Below are 23540 nucleotides of genomic sequence, written 5' to 3' on the forward strand. Positions count from 1 at the left end.
ATTGCATGGCCTAAATTCGTTTAATCTGTTAGAAATATTCATAAAAAATAAAAAATAATATATTTTTTAAAGACTTGCTTTACCTGGGGGCATTCCTGACCTGCAGTACTTCCGCAGTCCCCCAGTTTGAGAACCCCTGTTTTACACCAATTACTGTTAGTTCTGGGGAGTAAGTCTTTAACTTTACCGACATCTAGTGGCTAAATGTAGTTTTGTTTTTCGATGAATGTCCCATTTCATTTTATTGATCAATTATGACGTCTCAAATGACACTCCAGCTCATGTAGTATACTGCTTTTGAGGTGACTGGTCAAAATAGTTCACAACATGGGGGGAGGTTTCATTTGAATTGTGCAGTATTTGAATGAAAATAATACCAGAAGGCTAAAACATGATTGGTGATAAAATACTGTCTGAATTTAAAACGGTCCTAGAAGCAGTAAGAGGTAGGAGTATATTCTTCGCGGCTACCAATAGCCTGCCACTTATACCCTTAAGAAAATTACAGTATAACTGCTGCAAATACTGCGTTCAAAATGACACCGTTTTTTAAACTGCAGTAATTTAGCAGTGTATTCGGCAATTACTGCGTCCAACATTCCACAGTCAACTGCGGTAACTGCAATCTTTTTGGTACCCTCATATGCTGACATGGCTACGCTAGTTTCGACGGGTGTGTGTGCATTGGTGTAGGCTGATTGGTGGTAGTGCTTGTGCTCCCTATCGCTCAGAAGTTATGTAGCGAGCTAAGGTGACAACAATGCCTGCCATAGACGTTTCCTAGTTGCTTCGAATGTTGAAAATCATAGGGTAAGAACACTTAAAGCCTTTCAAAGCGAGTAATTCTGGCTAGCCACAGCAGTCAACTAGCTAGTTGTTTGTTTTCTAGCACATTCACTAATTTGTTTGTAAACATTTAACAAGCCAGCTACCTCACATGTTCTTTTCAAACTGTCAACACAGAGTAGCTAGGAAGCACCAATATATTCCAAGTCTAAAAACCACTTGAGGTTAAATGCATCCGATTTCATTGTTCAGACACAAGTCACATGGCCAGGAATCAGATTTGTATCTGACATCAAACCACTTGAAATATCCGATTCCATTTTTAGCCGTTCAAACTGCAGGGAAAGGAACAAATTCGAATCGGATATGCAAATAAATAGGATTTGAGTCACTTCAAACTGCCAATGTAAACACGGTTTTACTAATCCCAATCCAACTAATTTAATTCCACCTGTCATTTGCGGGTTATTCTAGGACTGCGCTGTATCACTGGTCTGCTGGCGTTTAGAGACAACTGAGCATCGTGTGACCAACCACAAACCTTGTTACTCTGTTCTAGTCGTTTTTTGGCCAATGAAATTGCTTCTTTTAGGGAGGTCACACACGGTGGCGGTAATGTTATGGAGTTTTCCCCTTCAAGTCTATCAGGTTGAAAAACATAGGCCTCGTAGTAATTGGCAACTAAGACGCTGGAGTGTTGGGCCAAACATTCAGATAACGACCAACATCCTTTTATACTTCTGCATGAGAACAAGTAAAACTATAGCAAGATGGTGGTTCTCAAAATCCGAGACCAGGTAAGTGATCCGTCTTGTCAAAACGAAGGTAGCTAACATTAGCTAGTAAGCTAGTGAAATTGCTAGCACGTTCTCAACAGCAGAATGTGCAGGCAGGGCCACACTGATGTAATGGTGGATAACTAACTAGCTAAATAATGGGATTTGCGAGATGTAACGTTTAACTAAACTCTAAGTGCGTACTCAAGGTCATAGGTGTTGGTGTAAATCAGTAAACAAGCTTATCTAACGTTGGCTAATTAGCGTACTGTTACCTATCTAGCTAGCTTAGCCATATGGTAGCTAGCTATGCCTATGGTAAACTAGCTGGAAACGCAATTTACTAGCTAGCTAGCTAAACTGGATCTGCGTGAAGCTAGCCACAATAGTGGAATTTGCTGTTCGCCTTCAAAATAAATGTACCCCATTGAAAGTGATGCAAATGTATACAAATAATTGAATCATGCCATATTTGGATAATGCGAAATAAGGTCGGAATGTTATAAGTTCAACAAAAGACAATTTGAGCAAAGTAAAAAATATGTTAATTGTACTGTGGATGTATTCGAGTTGGGGGCATACCTACTGTATATGTACTGTACAGCCTAATGTGTGGATGTTGCACCCATGAAATAGGTTATTAGTCTACTCGGTGACACTCACATAACAAGTATTAGTGTCTTAAACCTTATTGTGGGATTAAAAACCTGTGCAAAATGAGCCACAATCTTTCAGCCTATGTTACGTATTGGACATGCATATTGACTGTACAGCCTAAGTTAGAGAGAAGCATCTTTACACTTATTGCGGAACTTTGAACCTGGCTTGAAAGGAGCCAAATGTAAGTATAATGTGTAAAGTATTCCTGTTTCAGACCAGGCCAGAAGAAGTTATGCAAAATACGGTCATACGTCTTGTTGACCCCAAGATGGCCTGCCATACAACCATCGTGAGTAGAGGTCGACCGATTATGATTTTTCAATACCGATTATTGGAGGACCAAAAAATCAGATACCGTTTAAAAACATTTTAAATTATTATTATTATTTTTATATATATTTGTAATGACAATTACAACAATACTGAATGAACAATGAACACTTATTTAAACTTAATATAATACATAAAATAATTTTAGTCTCAAATAAATAATGAAACATGTTCAATTTGGTTTAAATAATGCAAAAACACAGTGTTGGAGAAGAAAGTAAAAGTGCAATATGTGCCATGTAAAAAAGTTTAAGTTCCTTGCTCAGAACACGAGAACATATGAAAGCTGGTGGTTCCTTTTAATCTTCAATATTCCCAGTTAAAAAGTTTTAGGTTGTAGTTATTATAGGACTATTTCTCTCTATACCATTTGTATTTCATATACCTTTGACTATTGGATGTTCTTATAGGCACTATAGTTTTGCCAGCCTAATCTCGGGAGTTGATAGGCTTGAAGTCATAAACAGCGCTGTGCTTCAAGCATTGCTAAGAGCTGCTGGCAAACGCAGGAAAGGGCTGTTTTAATGAATGCTTACGAGCCTGCTGCTGCCTACCACCGCTCAGTCAGACTGCTCTATCAAATCATAGACTTAATTATAATATAATAAACACACAGAAATACGGGCCTTAAGTCATTAATATGGTCAAATCCAGAAACTATCATTTCGAAAACAAAACGTTTATTCTTTCAGTGAAATATGGAACCGTTCTGTATTTTATCTAACGGGTGGCAACCGTAAGTCTAAATGTTGCTGTTACATTGCACAACCTTCAATGTTAGGTCATAATTCTGTAAAATTCTGCCAAATTAATTACGGTCTTTGTTAGGAAGAAATGGTCTTCACACAGTTTGCAACGAGCCAGGCGGCCCAAACTGCTGCATATGCCCTGACTCTGCTTGCACTGAAGGCAAGAGAAGTGACACAATTTCCCTAGTTAATATTGCCTGCTAACATGAATTTCTTTTAACTAAATATGCAGGTTAAAAAATATATACTTGTGTCTTGATTTTAAGAAAGGCATTGATGTTTATGGTTAGGTGCATTGGTGTAACGATTGTGCCTTTTTTCGCGAATGCGCTTTTGTTAAGTCATCAGCCGTTTGGCGAAGTTGAAGTAGGCTGTGATTCGATGATAAATTAACAGGCACCTCATTGATTATATACAACGCAGGACAGGCTAGTTAAACTAGTAATATCATCAACCATGTGTAGTTAACTAGTGATTATGTTAAGATTGATTGTTTTTTATTAGATAAGTTTAATGCAAGCTAGCAACTTACCTTGGCTACTTGCAGCCTCCACGTCCTTTTGATGCTGCACTCGCGTAACAGGTGGTCAGCCTGCCACGCAGTCTCCTCGTGGATTGGAATGTAATCGGCGTCCAAAAATGCAGATTACCGATTGTTATGAAAACTTGAAATCGCCCCTAACTAACAAATTAACCCAGACCAACTTCATCAAACTCCGCCTCTGGGCGCATCTCAGCAAAAAGAGGGGAGAAGGGAAACCTTTTTTCTGTTCTGAAATCAGCTGTTTCCTAGACATTGAAGTGTCATCTGTAGGGACCCTCTCTTCCTTCAGCTGACCTTTGGGGTTTTTAAAGGAGAGGTCAACTCAGGAGGTTTACCGAAGTCAGGATCACCCATAAATGTCTTGGACAGATCAACCATGCTAGTAGGATGGCTGACATCCTCAACACTAGACTTGCTCCCGGCGAGTAACGGTATACGCTAGGGTACTTTTCTGATAACCCATCGGGTTCCTCAACTCTGCGTTCCTTACAAATGACAGGATTTGGCACGACCTACCCTCCAGCCAAATCGTTTTCCAAAATGAATGAGACCCCCTTCACTGGTAGGCTAGGCCTCACTACAAGACAACAGAACCTGAAATAAGATCAGACTCAAGTTCCACATTATACAAAGGAACTTCCAAGCAACCCATCTCCACGCCTTGTACTAACACACTGTAACCAGTTGCTGAAGTGTCAAAGGCAAAACACCCTCCAAAATGGACTGGGCTGCCCCAATGTCTCTTATCTTCACCGGCTGCTCTGCAGACGATCTGCAGAGACACGGACCCGTCTGAAACAAAGGGTTCATATACATCTTGTTTAGGAGATACACCAGCCCCAACCAGAGACCTCATGGGCTGGAGTGCTCCCACAAGAAGAAACAGCTTTTTCTGTCTAATTTTTCTGTTTCAACTTAGAACACAGAGACAATGTGTCCTTTCTCACAGCAGTAATGACAAACTGGCGGATATGAAAAACCAGTTTTCTGCCGATCTTTATCTTTGGGCACTGTAGAAAAAGACTGAAATCTTGCAGTAGGAGGTGACTTCTCTGGATTGCTTTTTTGCATAGGAATAACTACTTGGTTCTTTGTTTGAAGGTAAATTTCACTCCTTGACAAGTCACTAGAGACTCAAAGCACGAGGGTAGAACACATTTCAAACTTTGCTTGTGCTCATGTAGGTAGCAACCCTTTCGAGAAGGCACATCTTTAACTGCTTGAAAGGTGGCCCAAGTCAGCTGTTCCGACCAAGATCAAACTCTGCTGAGGGTGCAGGATGGCCTGACTGGATTCGGAGTGCTTCCAGATCTCTCAATCTAATGGCATGCTCACTCCCGTTCCCTTTCCTTGTGCTAGTCTGGCTGCACGCCCATCCTGTTTCTCCCGGTGCTCTGTCTCCAATCTCTGCTGTTCAAGCTCTAATTGTTGTTGCTCCAACTTCACCTTTAGTTCTAACTCCCTTAGTTGCACGTCTATGGGATGTACTCTACCACCCACAGAGCCCCCCCTCATCAGCCCCCCCCTCATCAGCCCCCCCCCTCATCAGCCCCCCCCCCTCATCAGCCCCCCCTCCTCATCAGCCCCCCCTCATCAGCCCCCCCTCATCAGCCCCCCCTCATCAGCCCCCCCTCCTCATCAGCCCCCCCTCCTCATCAGCCTCTTCCCCCCCCCCCATCAGCCTCTCCCCCCCCCCCCCCTCATCAGCCTCTTCCCCCCCTCATCAGCCTCTTTGCCCCCCTCATCAGCCCCCCCCCCCCCCCCCCATCAGCCTTCCCCCCCCCCCCCCCCCCCATCAAGTGAAACACCTTCCCACTAACGAGATGGAAACCAGCACAGGTGTAACATGCAATGATGTCACCTCGTTATTCAATCGGTGCACCCTACGTGCTAAGGAGATGCACGTGCTAAAGTCCAACCTCAAAACAAATGGATAAACCAAAGCCTGTAACAATGTTCAGTATGTTTAATAGGCTGAATGCTTAATTTGGCTAATTTTGCACTGGTGTTGAGTCCCACAATAAGAGCTAAGACACTAATATTTGTGTAAACTCTGCATAGTTGTGTTCTGTGAGTGTCACCGATTAGGCTGATACCCAATTTCATGGGTGCAACATCCATAGGTTAGGCTGTACAGTGCGTATAAGTATGCCCCTAATGCAATTCTGAAGTCTAATACATACAGAGTGAGATTTCAACAGATTTGTGTCAAATTAACATAGTCTTTTGTTAAATTTCTATAACATTCAGACCTTGTTTAGCATTATTTAGTCCAAATATGGCATCATTCAACTATTTCTGTTTGAATCACTTTCAATGGGAGACTTTTATTTTGAAGGCAAACTGCAAATTCCCCTATTGTGGCTAATCCCTATTATGGCTAGCTTCACACAGGTCTAAACTGGTAGGTTAGCTACCTAGCTAAACCACGATTAATACAGTGTGCCAGAGTTCCAGTTTAGTTGGCGAATATTAGCTATCCCAGGCAATGTATTATAGCTAGCGTTAGATAGTTATAGCTACCAGCTAAATGATATGCGATTGCCACTATTGTTGAAGGTCCCTAGCTAGCTCTCCTAACTGCCTACAGTACTGCTGTGACGACACGCATCACCATCACTTTTCAACAACTGTTGAACTGAAGCCAAGGAATGCAAGCATGTTGAGCTGGTATTCAGTGTCACTGTGTATGGTGTATTGTTTCACCTACCTCAACATCACTACACAAATAGGCCTTTTTGGAACAATGTTTCCTTACATTGTGTTACTTGGGACTATGGTTCGTTATCAGGAAATGGCTGGCTATAGACCTCAGGGATTCTATCATGCAAGGCCCACATTCCCTACTGCACTCTTTCTGAAATTGTTGTTACAATTTTGTATCCTGAATTCACAGCAGCATTTTGCCTAATAAATCAGACTGATACCAGCTTTCTGGTATACGTTCTGAAATAAAACACTGGAAAAACTTGGAAAGTTCCCTTACAAGCTAGAATGTTGAATAAAATGACATTTGAACCTACTACTGAGACAAAATATCCCCAGGAATGTATTATTTACCTGACTTTTTAGAGCGCTGGTACTGCCATTGAGATTTACATCACCTGGTCTAAGTTTGCTTAGTATGGATGCATTGCATGCATGTACTTCCATCTTGTGGCAGCAGGCAGCCTAGTGGTTAGATCACTGGTTTAAATCCCTGAGCTGACTAGGTAAAATTAAATCTGCTGATGTGCCCTAATTGCTCTGGGTAAGAGCATCTGCTAAATGATGTACATGTTGTACACGTGCCTTAGGTGATGAGCATACAAATTGTGACGGCCACACACAGACCTGCGATTGGTAGTCTGTTTAATAATACTTTTCCTGTGGATATTCTGTCTAAAAAATAATAATTCACCAGCAGAGTAAGTTCATTCTGACTTGTAAATGGACTGTTTGGTAGTCAAAGGTTGAGAGGCCACTCCACGTAGCCTTTGGTTAACTGGTACCTGAAAAGATCCAGACATAGCTCTCCAGTCTACCTCTCCTATATCAGTGTATGCCCTGGGCCTGCTCCTATCCAGCCTCATCTCATTTATAGATCTAGGCCTAATTAATTGTATACATTATTTTGCCAGGTAAGTTGACTGAGAACACATTCACAGCAACAACCTGGGGAATAGTTACAGAGGAGAGGGATGAGCCAATTGTAAACTGGGGATTATTAGGTGACAGTGATGGTTTGAGGGCCAGATTGCGAATTTAGCCAGGACACCAGGGTTAACACCCCTACTCTTACAATAAGTGCCATGGGATCTTTAATGACCTCAGGGGGTCAGGACACCTGTTTAATATCCCCCTACACAGGGCAGTGTAGGGGGATATTAAATCACTGCCCTAGGGCATTGGGATATTTTTTAGACCAGAGGAAAGAGTGCCTCCTACTGGCCCTCCAACACCACTTCCAGCAGCATCTGGTCTCCCATCCAGGGACTGACCAGGACTGACCCTGCTTAGCTTCAGAAGTAAGCCAGCAGTGGTATGCAGGGTGGTATGCTGCTGGCTCATGCAAGATAACTTTCCTGAGCTGTTGCTTTACACATCTCAATATTCTCTCATTGAGATGGTATAATATATGGTATGTTTTAAATGAATGTGAAAAGTAGTGTCACTCTGCTGTAGTTCATCCATTGCTGTTGATAATACATAGACTAGATGATCATGTTGTTTTGAGTAGAAGACCATGGTCACTCAAATATTGGCATGTCATTTTTTTCCGTTGATGGGTTATTTAATAGTTTTATAAAGGGGTCATGGTGGAGGGGTGGTAAAAGTGGATGTGTGATTTGACAGTCGGAGAATGAATAATGAAAGGCTCTACTGTGCCACACTTGTACTTATCATAACCTGAATAGCTTGCTCTTATCATTACTGGACCGTCTTTATCACACCAGCAGTATATGCTGCATGAATGCTAGTAGCTAGGCTTTGTGTTTGCACATGGGTCCTGCGTGCTAGTCTTTGTGCTTTCAAGAGTGTGTCTCAGAGGTATGTGTGTGCACACTCGCTATACTTGCGACATATATGTATGCACATGTATCCCCTCATTGTGTTTGTCATGAATGATCATGTGACCAGACTCCAATGAGAGAGGCTCAGGAGTTGCCAAAGAGCTGTCTCCATGGTGACGGTATTAACTAGACTGGATTGTAGGAGGTGGTGGTGCACTGCAGGGTCGGTTGTGCTGCTGGAGAGGCTTAGAAAACCTATTACACTGGATCAGGGCTAGTTGTCCCGTTGCCTTTCTCTGCGAAGGGCGACGGACATCTTTTTAAACAAAACATTTCTTGTCGTACAAGTGCTTACTTGTTACACTGTTTGTATCCAGTGGGTCTTCTAACCTCAATTGTAGCCTGCATTTTTAATAGCAGAATGAGGGGGAGTGCCTAAAGCAAATTATATTCAACGCTTCTTTTCAATAGACATCAGGAAATGCCCTGCTAGTACAGCCTACTGTTTAGGGCTGTAAATGGTCGTGTTTTCTTCTAACTATATTAATCTGTCACGCTCTAGCGTCACATGGTTGACATTGAATTAGTGTATTCTGTAGTATTGTTTTGAGAGGTCTTTACAATTCTCTCTACGGCGATACATTAACATGTTGATAAAGGCCCAAGCTATAGGACAACAGAATCATGTACCAGAACTAGGACTTGGCTCTGTGATCTTGCTCATTCGGAAGCCTAGAAATGCATCCTATTTTCTTTCTTTTTAAAATGCTGATGGCTAGTCATATTGAGGTGATGGATCTGCTAACCTGTAGGCAACATCAATCTGCTAAAGGATTGCCATAGCCAAACTAAATGCAACCTTGCCCAACCAGATTAGTGCTGCAGTGTCGTAGTTCATAGTCCTCCTGGCAGGGTTCTATGTCATTAGAAACAAGACGTCTCCTTTGGCCCAGTTTGTGGGAGTGCATCATCTCAGATTTCATAGAGCTCAGCCTTTTCAAAGTATGACATGTTAATGGTGGGTCGTGACATGTCAGAGTAAAAACAAGTTATACTTTTTTTTGGGGGGGGGGGGACTCAGTCGTGGTCTCAACTTCCTGTTTAGTGATTGAATAGTAGAATACTTAAGGTGCAAATTCTAAATGTGGTTGTGCATCAGCAGTTTTCGCTTATGTTGATCATTTACAGTTACTCAATTAGCCCATGTCCGCTACCATTTCTTTAGTCTTGCCAGCTAACATATCTATCTAAACTCCCGACCGGGCATGCAGGGCACATGCCCAGGGGCTCTGACCTCCAGGGGGCCCCCATTGATTTTTTTTTGTCACTCTCACTCAGATATCATACTAACATGGCATAAGTCATTCAAAATGTGTAGAACTGCAGGAAATTAACATTAAAACAAACTTTTTTAAATTCTCTGTCGTCAAAAGGGGGTGCACTCTAACCCAACCAAATCTTGCTTGGGGGCCCCAAAATGGACACGTTTTCATGAGCTTGGGTCCCAGGCTGGGTCCTTGGGTCTCATTTGGGTCCCAGACTGAAAAAGATTTAAGAACCCCTGATCTAGTCAGTTGACAACCTTTTTGTGTGAGAACAGAGAGTGTTATTGTCATGATGTGATTGGTATGTAGCCCCACCACTAGCCAGTAGCCACCACCAACATGGACAATGATGTGAGTCAAGTCAAACAGTTACCAGATTTAGAAACGTGATCCTACAGTGTTTTCTGACGTGTAGGAATGAATGAGACTGACGGGTGTTTTGTCTCAGATCTGATTTGAAACATCGTTGACTAAGCTAAGACTAAGACCAACAGTCAGTAGGCCTATTCAAATAAAAGTGCATTGCAAGGGCATTGGAATGAGAGTGATGTAAATCTGAAGACCATAGGTCTGCTCTACTGTATTTTGTTCCTCCTATGTCAGTTCCTGAATCATTGTATGTATTGACAGGGGAGAATCGATGGAGCAGTCCATCAGGGTGTAGGTAGGCCCAGGGTTCGGTCCCAAATGGCACCCTATTCCCTATACAGTGCACTACTTTTGATGAGGACCCATAGGGTTTTGTCTCAGAAGGCTGTGCAGGGTAGAGCTAGAGGGCTGCTGTGCTGATGGAGGAGGAGGAAGTGCATTAGCTCATTAGCTGGGCCACTGGAACACATCAGATGTCCTGAGTGGTTTACTCATAATTTAGGCCCTGTCTCCTCCTCTCTGCAAGAAGAAAAACAAGGGCCCCAAACAGGCTGCATCCATTACAATGGTACTTCAACTTTATGGTATAGTAATGAATGGTACTTTATGGTATGCTGATTAATGGAGGTAAAGGATGTGGATGTGAGGTATGGACCCCAGGAACAGGAATTCTTGGCGTCAGCTAATGGGGATCTGAATAAAGATGAAAGGTGCTGAACGTACACATGCAGGCTGGAGCACAAAGCCAGCTGTCTGTCCTACTCACAATACACTAGAAAACATTGGTGAGCCTACTGGTCATATCCTTTCTATTAATAAACAACAATATCATCAGTTACCGTCCAAGCCTTTGTCTTAGCAACCGTCCTCCAGAGAGGTGGGAAGTGCTTGTCAGTATTATCCAAGCGAAACGTAATGGAACGTAAACAGTCTGAGTAGGCTAATTTCACCCAGTGAGTTGTCTGTTTACTTGTTGGCAGCGCGGATGAAGTCAGAGTTAAAGGGTTTGTGGCAAGCCAGGGAATGTTCCTTCTGGCTCTCATGGGCAATCAGGCCCTCAGAGCCTTTGCGTCCCAAATGGCACTTTTGTAGTGCACTGGTCAAAAGTAGTGCACGTACACTACTACATAGTTTGGGATGCTGCTCCTGGAAGTGCTCCCCTGCCCTCAGAGAGAGTGCTCCCTTCCCTCCAGGCCAGTCAGTACCCCTTCCCTCCAGGCCAGTCAGTACCCCTTCCCTCCAGGCCAGTCAGTACCCCTTCCCTCCAGGCCAGTCAGTACCCCTTCCCTCCAGGCCAGTCAGTACCCCTTCCCTCCAGGCCAGTCAGTACCCCCTCCCTCCAGGCCAGTCAGTACCCCTTCCCTCCAGGCCAGTCAGTACCCCTTCCCTCCAGGCCAGTCAGTACCCCTTCCCTCCAGGCCAGTCAGTACCCCCTCCCAGGCCAGTCAGTACCCCCTCCCTCCAGGCCAGTCAGTACCCCCTCCCTCCAGGCCAGTCAGTACCCCTTCCCTCCAGGCCAGTCAGTACCCCTTCCCTCCAGGCCAGTCAGTACCCCTTCCCTCCAGGCCAGTCAGTACCCCTTCCCTCCAGGCCAGTCAGTACCCCTTCCCTCCAGGCCAGTCAGTACCCCCTCCCTCCAGTCCAGTCAGTACCCCTTCCCTCCAGGCCAGTCAGTACCCCCTCCCTCCAGGCCAGTCAGTACCCCTTCCCTCCAGGCCAGTCAGTACCCCTTCCCTCCAGGCCAGTCAGTACCCCTTCCCTCCAGGCCAGTCAGTACCCCTTCCCTCCAGGCCAGTCAGTACCCCTTCCCTCCAGGCCAGTCAGTACCCCTTCCCTCCAGGCCAGGCAGTACCCCTTCCCTCCAGGCCAGTCAGTACCCCTTCCCTCCAGGCCAGTCAGTACCCCCTCCCTCCAGGCCAGTCAGTACCCCTTCCCTACCCTTCCCTCCAGGCCAGTCAGTACCCCTTCCCTCCAGGCCAGTCAGTACCCCTTCCCTCCAGGCCAGTCAGTACCCCTTCCCTCCAGGCCAGTCAGTACCCCTTCCCTCCAGGCCAGTCAGTACCCCTTCCCTCCAGGCCAGTCAGTACCCCTTCCCTCCAGGCCAGTCAGTACCCCCTCCCTCCAGGCCAGTCAGTACCCCTTCCCTCCAGGCCAGTCAGTACCCCTTCCCTCCAGGCCAGTCAGTACCCCTTCCCTCCAGGCCAGTCAGTACCCCCTCCAGGTTTGCGATGGAAAAACAAAACAGCCCCAATGGTCACCAGCAGACACATGGCTCTGTGTTATGTTACACTGTATTTCAGATTGAGTGACGCTGCTGCCTTGAATGCCGCCCTGGAGGTCAATGGGATATTATATTATCAGAGGATTTACCATAATGGATGAGCTGTACAATATCTGACTGCATGTTGATGCGTCAATCAATTCCCCCTCAGCCTTGAGCCTTTGTGATTTAGAGAGGAGCCCAGACACAGATTTACATATAAAACATGTAGTAGATTTATAGGATTTCTATGTGCCCAGCAGCATGTATAGAAATGTCCCATTTCATTAAAAGCCCTGTTTTTCACATTGTGTAATGTAGCGCTTTGGGGCTGTTTGTTGAATAGCCATTGCTCTCTCTGGAAGGGAAGTGAGGACAGGAAACCAGGACTGTATGTGATTAGTCACCCTGTAAAAAATAGTAAGTCTTCTTCCTCTGCTTCTTCACCCAGTTGTGATGGGAAGCAGGGTCCTGGGTGGGAGGGGCATGTGTAAGACATTCAACAGAGCTCCTACCCTCATCTCTACAGGAATGGCATGTTCTACTGAGTTAAAACATAAGGATAAATGCTGCTTTCTGCTTTAAGAATAGGACTTTAACGTTCTGTCCTGTGTAGAGATGGGGACGGGGGGTTGTTAATGGTTGACTGTAAATTAAGTCACGTTGCCTGGTTTCATTTGTGAATCAACTGCAGAGCTGCCACACTCTTAGTGTGTGCGTGTCCTTCTGGAAGTTGCTGCTCTCATCTCTGTTTTATAGAAGGAATTTTTGTTGGACACTGGGACTAGCGTGTGTTTTGTGAGTGAATGAGTCGTGTGTGTATTGTGGTTGTTGAGGAGGAGGATGAGAGCTCTCTTTCTCTCGATACCATAGTGAGGTATTGGGCCAAAGGACTCCAGGTTAGCTGCCTTTGCACAGCAACAATGAGGTTGTCGCCATGGTTCTAGTAGTGACTGTATAGGCTCCATGTCTCACTATAGAGTTGAGTATTTAACCTAGTTGGTTTTTATTCTTGGATTGTTCCTTTGTGTTGGTTTTAGCTAAGCTGAGTGAATAGTAACATTTCTTTGAGAGGCACTGACTGTTCAAATCATTGAATGACACTGTCCCCCTGTCTCTCTTCCAGCCTGGCCTACTGAAAGCCATCTTCAATGTGGACCCAGATGAAGTGCGCTCCCTCATATTTCAGAAAGAGGATGTGAATGTTCAGGTAATCATCCCAGCTGTTTCCTACCATTATTCCCACCCTCCTGCCTGTCCTCTGGATAGGAACACACTATTTTTTTCACATTTATAACTTAAGTCATTTGTTGCCAAAATCTAGGGTAGCAAAATTCTGGTAACTTAAATGCCCAGGTTTTCCCAGAAATCCCAATATGAAGACTTCATGAATCAGAATGGAATAAGCAGGAATCCCGGAACCCTCTGTCTAACCAGGATTTCTGGAAAAACCTGTGAATGTTGGGAAAGTTACTGGAATTTTGCAACCCTACTGAATATTTTAGCCTGATCAGAACGGATACCTTCCATCAGCTGTATGCACCTTGTTCAGTGTCTGTCACTTTACAGTACTGTAGTTCATGATCTGGTTCTACTTACTTTATGACATTCCTCCTCGTTCTTATAGGCTGGAGTAGGCTTAGTCTCAAAATAAGACCGGTTTAAAATAGTTTTAGCCTGTTAAAGCAGGGTTTCCCAAACTCGGTCTAGGGGCCCTCCTTGGGTGCACATGTTTTTTGCTCAAGCACTACGCAGCTGATTCAAATAACCAACTCAGCATCAAGCTTTGATTATTTGAATCAGGACCGAGTTTGGGAAACCCTGTGTTCAAGTATGTACACTACCGTTCAAAAGTTTGGGGTCACTTAGAAATTTCCTTGTTATGTTTCACTATATTGGATCACTCCAATATATTGGTTTCACCTCGCGGCGGAGGAATACATCCGAGGTGAGGATTTACTCCTGTGTACACCTGTGTCACGGCTGGGGTCCGCCCCTATATATAGACCCCATGGCCGCGATACACATTCTCTCATTTTCTCGGTGGACGTCCATATCGTTTGAGGTACAAACTTTCTGATGTTCGCTTGGTAAGTCACTGGTAAGTGTAATATTTTGCGTGGAAGTATACTCACTGGCTGTTTGCAGCCTGGAGCAGCTGGCCACGTGGCCAGCCCCTCCTCTTCAGTGCTCTACTCGCTGCGTGTGGTTGATCTGTATCTTCCGCCCGTGGTTTGTTGTGCTTGTGTTTCGTTAGCGTTACACTACGACTCCGTGTGCATCCATTAATATATTGGTGGCTCTTGCTGCCACAAACAGTATTTTATTTACACAACTTGCTGACTGGCTTGTTCTGTGTGTGTTGTGAATTGCTTTAACATGCCTTTCTCTGCTAATTACCCTACAGGGTTTTTTCTTGTTCTTTCCCCTGCAGAATGTAAGAGTATTGTGGTGGACTCAACCACAATGTTGAGACATAAACTTTGGAGTTCCTTAACAGAGTTACTCCATATGGTGCTGTTTTGTTTTCTGCTTGGATATTAAACCGGCTAGGTAATATTGCAGTTGGCATAAAAAACTAAACCCATAAATCAAATCCATTACCTGGTTGCAGTTTTTTTGTCTGTCTGTTTTTCCCACACGGATCTTCCCTGTTTTTTTGCAGCAGTACTGGGTAATTTATCCCTCACCGGGTTCCTATTCCCTGAAGCGGGTCACGATATAAGCTCTCCCAGGGCGTCGGACCCCTGCTCCGTGGCCTTGCTGGCTTGGCTGAGCTTATGGCTTCCCTTTGTGACAGGTGTGATGGTGGCATCCCCCCTGGAGATCCGCATACCTTGTGTATGCACTGCCTGGGTTCAAGCCACACAGAGAGGGCGATGGAGCGCCCTACTGGATGCCTGTTTTGTGTGGTGTTCTCAGAGTGCCTGACGTGATTGGAGGCCATGCGCGAGTGGGTCGGCCGGGCTCAGGCTGGGGAGGAACTACCTCCCTCAGGAGTGGTGCGCCAGCGAGCTGTTAGTCCCTCTACTGAGTCCAGTAGCGTGGCCGGAGCCACTGCAGGCAGAGCTCTTCTGCTGCCAGTCCTGGACGGGGGCAGGAGTCGGACCGCTGGGACCACCTTGAACGGAGGGCGCATACCCTGCGTCAGGAGGTTGACAGCTTCGATGGCGACAACAGTTGTTCCCTGTTGGCCAGTGATGGGATGTTCCTGGGGGATGATGCTGGCACTTTTCACCGCCGTGAGCGGGGCTACCAGGCTGACGGGCCATCAGAAGCCGGCAGTGGGGCTTCATTGCCTCGAGGCTATGAGGGGCCTACTCACTCGGGTAGCTTCTGCACTGGACATCAAACTAGTGGACAGTGAGGACTCTCCATTTGTCCCCATCTCTGCTGAACCCGCGACTGAAGCCGGGACCCCCCCCAGAGTCTTTGATGCGGACTTGAAAGCCACATGGGTCCCTCTGCTCTCTTGGCCGCCTTACCAACGCGGCCATGCTGCTGCAGGCCTACCTGCAGACTCTATTGCCCCGGGCTGCAGGAGGGCACAGAGGAGCTCCTCTGGGACGCGATGGAGGTGTCTCGCCTGCTTTCCCTGATCCAGAGGGATTTGGCCTGCTCCAACGGACGGGCCATGGCGCAGGTGATTACCTCCCGACACCATCTCTGGCTGGCCCAATCCCGTCTGCCAGCTGCTCTCCAGAACACATTTGCTACTCTCCCCATCACCCCAGGGCTGACGTTTGGCCCAGGGGTTAATGACATTCTGGAGCAGCCCGAGGAGGTTCGTAGGGACCGGGAGACCCTGAGACGGTACATGCCGCCTCCTCAGGCCCATCGCCACCCACCTGCACCTGAACGACGGTGGGGTCCCTCTTCTGCCCCATCGCCTCGTGCTGAGGAACAACAGCGGGGAGGGGCACAGCGCGTGGTTGAGCAACAACCTGTCAACCTTTCACCGCCATAGGGACGTGCCTGGGAGACCCAGGCGCTCGGGTCGCCAGAGGAGAGGCGGGCCCTGGCAGGATCCCTGACACACCCTTCCCTGGCCTCTGCCTCTTCTCCTGGTCTCAAAGGGAAAAGTGGGAGGAGTGTGTGGAGTCTCCATAGGTGTTGTCCACAATGCTCGAGGAGTACCTACTTCAATTCCGGTGCCAGCCCCCATCCTTCATGTCACCACGGTGGCCGACCCCCTAAAGAAAACCCTGTGGCTGGAGAGCACCTCATTCCTGGACAAGGGTTTCATCCGCAGGATCAAGACATCAGAACGGCTAGGTGGGTTCTACTCCACTTATTTTGTGGTCCCAAAAAAGAGATGGAGGGTTTTGACCGATTCTGGACCTCTGCAACCTCTGGGTACTTGAAGGTACTGAGTTTCCACATGCTTTCCCCGGCCCATGTGTTGCCGGCCGTGTCCAGGGACCAGTGGTTTTTGACGCTGGACCTGAGGGATGCGTACTTCGATGTTCCTGTTCACCCAGCTCATTGGCAGTACCTCCGATTCGCTTTCGAAGGGATTGATTTGATTTGATTTTGATTTGGATCTCTTTTAGTCCCCATTTGGACTAATCTTCCAAGAGTCCTTAAACATTAAAATACAATTTATAATACAAACACAGTTTCACATATAACACACTGTTACTAACATAATGACCCAACAAATACTCAATCTAAAAAAATATAGATTCTTCATCTACTATAGTCCCACAACATTTCTATGTATTATATTTAAATCGTTTTAAAATAATGTTTAAATGTATATATTGAGGGCTTACGAATTCATTGTTCTACCTTTCGGCCTCTCCTTGGCACCCCACACTTTCCCAAAGTTCATGGACGCTGTCCTGGCACCTCTCACGTCCCGAGGGTTGTTAACCTCTCTGGGATATTCGGGACGCTAGCGTCCCACCTCAACAACAGCCAGTGAAAGTGCAAATTCAAAACAACAGAAATCCCATAATTAAAATTCCTCAAACATACAAGTATTTCACACCATTTTAAAGATAGTTGTTGTAAATCCAGCCACAGTGTCCGATTTCAAAAAGGCTGTACGACGAAAGCACACCAAACGATTATGTTAGGTCAGTACCTAGTCACAGAAAAACACAGCCATTTTTCCAGCCAGAGAGGAGTCACAAAAAGCAGAAATAGAGATATAAATTAATCACTAACTTTTGATGATCTTCATCAGATGATACTCATAGGACTTCATGTTACACAATACATGTATGTTTTGTTCGATAAAGTTCATATTTATATCCAACAATCTCAGTTTACATTGGCGCGCTACGTTCAGTAGTTCCAAAACATCCGGTGATTTTGCAGAGAGCCATATCAATTTACAGAAATACTCATAATAAACATTGCAGATACAAGTGTTATGCATGGAATTTTAGATCCACTTCTCCTTAATGCAACCGCTGTGTCAGATTTCAAAAAAGCTTTACCGAAAAAGCACACCATGCAATAATCTGAGTACAGCGCTCAGACAACAAAGCAAGCCATACAGATATCCGCCATGTTGTGGAGTCAACAAAGTCAGAAATAGCATTATAAATATTCACTTACCTTTGATGATCTTTATCAGAATGCACTCCCAGGAATCGCAGTTCCACAATAAATGTTTGATTTGTTCGATAAAGTCCATCATTTATGTCCAAATACCTCCTTTTTGTTTGCGCGTTTAGTACACAATCCAAACTCATGGCGCGCGGGCAAGTCCAGGCGAAAGTTCAGACAAAGTCATATTACAGTTCGTAGAAACATGTCAAACGAAGTATAAAATCAATCTTTAGGATGTTTTTATCATAAATCTTCAATAATGTTTCAACCGGAGAATTCCTTTGTCTGTAGAAATGCGATGGAACGCAACTAACTCTCACGTGAGCGCGCATGACCAGCTCATGCCAGACCATTGACTCATTCAGCTCCCATTCCCCCCTCCTTCACAGTAGAAGCCTCAAACAAAGTTCTAAAGACTGTTGACATCTAGTGGAAGCCTTAGGAAGTGCAATATGACCCCATTTCCACTGCATCTTGGATAGGCAAAGAGTTGAAAAACTACAAACCTCAAATTTCCCAATTACTGGTTGGATTTTTTCTCAGGTTTTTGCCTGCCATATGCGTTCTGTTATACTCACAGACATCATTCAAACAGTTTTAGAAACTTCAGAGTTTTCTATCCAAATCTACTAATTATATGCATATTCTAGCTTTTAGGACTGAGTAGCAGGCAGTTTACTCTGGGCACCTTTTTATCCAAGCTACTCAATACTGCCCCCCTGTCCCAAAGAAGTTAATCCTCCATTACCTTGACGATTGGCTGATTTGTGCCCCGACCAGGACCCAGGTCCTGTCAGACAGACGTGCTCCTGACCCATATCGGCGGGCTGGGCATTACTGTAAACGACAAGAAGAGTTATCTGACACCCACTCAAAGGGTGGCCTTCGTTGGCCATGAGAGCACGCCTGCCCACCAAAAGGGTTCAGGCAATCTTATCTTGCCCCGACCACTTTCGGCAGGTGCGGGTGGTATCCACCCTAACCTACCAACGCGGGCCTTGTTGTTGATTCCGCTGGGCCTGTTCCATCTCCGGCCTCTTCAACAGTGGTTCAACTCCCACCGGCTGCACCCGAAGCGCAACCGTCACCGCCAGCTGCGGGTGACCACACAGTGCCTCAGGGCATTGTTGAGGTGGAGCTGTCACTCCTTTCTCTCAGGTGGGGTGGAGATGCTGATGTGCCACCAGGAGCTGGTCAGCACAGACGCCTCCCAGATCGGCTGGGGGGGTGTGACCAAGGGCAGGTCGGCCAGCGGCAGTTGGCTACCCCCTTTAGAGCGGCAGGCACATCAATACACTAGAGCTCCGAGCTGTACTGCTGGCCCTGCAGTCTTTCCTTCCACATCTGAAAGGAAGACATGTCCTGGTGAGAATGGACAACACCACAGTGGTGGCTTAAATCAACCATCAGGGTGGACTGAGGTCCCACCGCCTCCATATTATGGCACGGGAGCTTCTTCTGTGGGCTCAGGGACGTCTAGCATCTCTACACGCAGCGCACATACCTGGCATCCTGAATGTGGCAGGGGATATATGCTCTCAAGGGAGGGCCCGCCATCTTGGGACTGGAGCCTAAATCCCCAGGTGGTGCAGCACCTGTGGGACAAGTTCGGGAGGGCGCAGGTGGACCTGTTTGCCTCCCTGGACAATGCGCACTGCCCCTGTGGTACTCCATGTCGGAGCCACCAGAGCCTCTGGGCTTGGATGCTCTGGCTCACGATTGGCCAGGACTAGAGCTTTACACATTCCCCCCTTTCCCCCTGATCCAGGCTGTGCTGGACAGGACCAGGATGGCAGATCATTGTCTACTTTTGGTGGCCCCATACTGGCCCAGATGACCCTGGTTCAGCCTTCTCCTGTCCGTGTTGTCTGGGACACCTTGGCAACTTCCCCTGAGACCGGACCTGCTGTCTCAGGCCAGGGGAACTCTGTGGCATCCGAGGCCGCACCGCCTCAGTCTGTGGGCTTGAACAGCACCAATGGTCACTGTTAGGACTACAGGAGGGTGTAATGAACGCCATGCAGAGCGCAACGGCACCGGCTACAACCTCGGAATACCAGTTGTGCTGGCACTTCTGCTCTTTGTGCACTGGTATTGAGGTGGTGCCCGAGTCAAGGGGGGTGCAGTATGTCCTCCAATACCTGCAGTCTCGCTTGGATGAGGGCTTAGCAGCATCTACACTGAGAGGGTATTTGGCCGCTATATCTGCCTGCCATGTGGGGTGGATGGACAGGCCAGTGGGGCGACATCCCTTGGTCTCCAGGTTTATGAAGGGGGTTTGTCGCCTGCGTCCAACTAGGACCTGCTCAATGGCAAGCTGGGATCTGGATGTGGTCTTGGCAGCTTTGTCAAAGCCGCCTTTCGAACCGTTGGCGTCTGCTTCCCTGAAACACCTTTCTATGAAGGTGGCTTTCTTGGTAGCGATTACTTCCATGAAGAGGGTGGGTGAGCTCCATGCTCTTTCAGTAAGTTCTGAGTGCTACCGGATGGACCTTGGTGGAGCGGACACGGTCAGTGATAAGAACAGAGCAGCTCTTTTTCTGCTATGGTGAGAGAGTCCTGGGGGCTGGGCTATCAAAGCAGCAGCTCTCTCACTGGATCGTGGGTACGACTACGACAGCATACCGCCTGGCTGGCAGGCCAGTGCTGGGATCTGTGGTGGCACATTCAACACAAGGTGTGGCTGCGTCCTGGGCTCTACTGAGAGGAGTGCCTCTCGCTGATATCTGTGCTGCAGCCAGCTGGGCTTCCTCTTGCACCTTTGCTAGGTACTATCGGTTAAATGTGGCATCTCCCTCTGCGGTTGGTTCAGGGGTCCTTGGTGTCGCCTCCCCTTCCGGGGACTGTGCCGGGATCCCCTTCCACATTGACGGCCCCTGCGTCTCGGTCCCACACTGGGACTTCACCGCTGGCTGACCAGGTCCCTCTAGCGCCGACTAAATCTGGTACGGGTATACAAATATATTGGAGTGATCCAATATAGTGAAACAACATAACGAAGGTTACGTATGTAACCACGGTTATGTGAGCTACATGGATCACTCCAATCCTCTACGGTGCTAGAGGGGCTTAAACAATTATGTAGAGAATGTGTGTCGCGGCCATGGGATCTATATATAGGGGCGGACCCCAGCCGTTACACAGGTGTTTACGGGAGTAAATCTGTATATCCTCACCTCGGATGTATCCCTCCGCCGCGGAGTGATACCAATATATTGGAGTGGTCCATATAGCTCACATAACCATGGTTAGATACGTAACCTTCGTTTTCCATGAAAACATACATGAAATTAGTTGCAAAATGAATAGGAAATATAGTCAAGACGTTGACAAGGTTATTTATATATAATGATTTTTAATTGAAATAATAATTGTGTCCTTCAAAGTTAGCTTTTGTCAAAGAATTATCCATTTGCAGCAATTACAGCCTTGCAGACCTTTGGACTTCTAGTTGTCAATTTGTTGAGGTAATCTGAAGAGATTTCACCCCATGCTTCCCAAAGCACCTCCTACAAATTGGATTGGCTTGATGGGCACTTCTTACGTACCATACAGTCAAGCTGCTCCCACAACAGCTCAATAGCGTTGAGATCCGCTTCTTCCCTAAATAGTTCTTGCATAGTTTGGAGCTGTGGTTTGGGTCATTATCCTGTTGTAGGAGGAAATTGGCTCCAATTAAGCACCATCCACAGGGTATGGTGTTGCAAAACAGAGTGATAGCCTTCCTTCTTCAAGATCCCTTTTACCCTGTACAAATCTCCCACTTTACCACCACCAAAGCACCCCGAGACCATCACATTGCCTCCACCATGCTTGACAGATGGCGTCAAGCACCCCTCCAGCATTTAAAAAAAAAAAAAATTCTGCGTCTCACGAAAGTTCTTCTTTGTGATTCGAACACCTCAAACTTAGATTTGTCTGTCCATAATACTTTTTTCCCCCATCTTCCTCTGTCCAGTGTCTGTTCTTTTGCCTATCTTAATTTTTTTCTTTTTATTGGCCAGTCTGAGATATGGCTTCTTGTTTGCAACTATGCCTAGAAGGCCAACATCCCGGAGTCGCCTCTTCACTGTTGACGTTGAGATTGGTGTTTTGCGGGTACTATTTAATGAAGCTGCCAGTTGAGGACTTGTGGGGCATCTGTTTCTCAAACTAGACACACTAATGTACTTGTCCTCTTGCTCAGTTGTGCACCAGGGCCTCCCACTCTTTCTATTCTGGTTAGAGCCAGTTTGTACAGTTCTGTGAAGGGAGTAGTACACACAGCGTTGTACGAGATCTTCAGTTTCTTGGCAAATTCTCGCATGGAGTAGCCTTCATTTCTCTGAACAAGAATAGACTGACGAGTTTCAGAAGAAAGTGCTTTGTTTCTGGCCATTTTGAGCCTGTAATAGAACCCACAAATGCCGCTCCAGATACTCAACTAGTCTAAAGAAGGCCAGTTTTTTTATTGCTTCAAAAATTAGGACAACAGTTTTCAGCTGTGCTAACATTATAATTGCAAAAAAGTTTTTCCAATGATCAATTAGCCTTTTTTTAAATGATAAACTTGGATTAGCTAATACAACGTGCCATTGGAACACATGAGTGATGGTTGCTGATAATGGGCATCTGTAGGCCTATGTAGATATTCCATTGAAAAGCAGCCGTTTCCAGTAGAGGTCGACCGATTATGATTTTTCAACACCAATATCGATTTATTGGATGACCAAAGAAATAGATTTTTGGATGACCAATTTTTTTTATTTGTAATAATGACAATTACAACAATACTTAATGAACACTTTTATTTTAACTTAATACATCAATAAAATCAATTTAGCCTCAAATAAATAATGAAACTTGTTCAATTTGGTTTAAATAATGCAAAAACAAAGTGTTTGAGAAGAAAGTAATATGTGCCATGTAAAAAAACTAACATTTAAGTTCCTTGCTCAGAACATATGAAAGCTGGTGGTTCCTTTTAACATGAGTCTTCAATATTCCCAGGTAAGAAGTTTTAGGTTGTAGTTATTATAGGACTATTTCTCTCTACCATTTGTATTTCATATACCTTTGACTATTGGATGTTCTTATAGGCACTTTAGTATTGCCAGTGTAACAGTATAGCTTCCGTCCCTCTCCTCATCCCTACCTGGGCTCGAACCAGGAACACATCGACAACAGCAACCCTTGAAGCATCGTTACCCATCGCTCCACATAAGCCGCGGCCCTTGCAGAGCAAGGGGAACAACTACTTCAAGGTCTCAGAGCGAGTTACGTCACCGATTGAAACGCTATCAGCGCGCACCCCGCTAACTAGCTAGCCATTTCACATCGGTTACACCAGCCTAATCTCGGGAGTTGATAGGCTTGAAGTCATAAACAGCTCAATGCTTGAAGCACAGGGAAAAGCTGCTGGCAAACGCACGAAAGTGCTGTTTGTATGAATGCTTACGAGCCTGCTGCTGCCTACCACCGCTCAGTCAGACTGCTCTATCAAATATAAAATCATAGACTAAATTATGACATAACACACAGAAATGCGAGCCTTAGGTCATTAATATGGTCAAATCCGGAAACTATAATTTCGAAGACAAAACGTTTATTCTTTCAGTGAAATACGGAACCGTTCCGTATTTTGTCTAACGGGTGGCATCCATAAGTCTAAATATTCCTGTTACATTGCACAACCTACAATGTTATG

General features: G+C 45.8%; 1 protein-coding gene across 1 annotated transcript in view; it reads left to right on the forward strand.

Annotated features, from left to right (window-relative positions):
* Positions 1–1359: 1359 nt before the first annotated feature.
* The window catches only part of ankrd28b (ankyrin repeat domain 28b), a 44449-nt gene continuing 22268 nt past the window's right edge, over positions 1360–23540 (forward strand). The window contains exons 1-2 of the mRNA XM_038995130.1: positions 1360–1583; positions 13419–13502. Coding sequence (XP_038851058.1) covers positions 1557–1583; positions 13419–13502 — 111 coding nt within the window. The 5' untranslated portion in view covers positions 1360–1556. The remainder of the gene's footprint in view (positions 1584–13418; positions 13503–23540) is intronic.

This window comes from Salvelinus namaycush, chromosome 5 (genome assembly GCF_016432855.1).
Source record: "Salvelinus namaycush isolate Seneca chromosome 5, SaNama_1.0, whole genome shotgun sequence".
Lineage (NCBI taxonomy): Eukaryota > Metazoa > Chordata > Actinopteri > Salmoniformes > Salmonidae > Salvelinus > Salvelinus namaycush.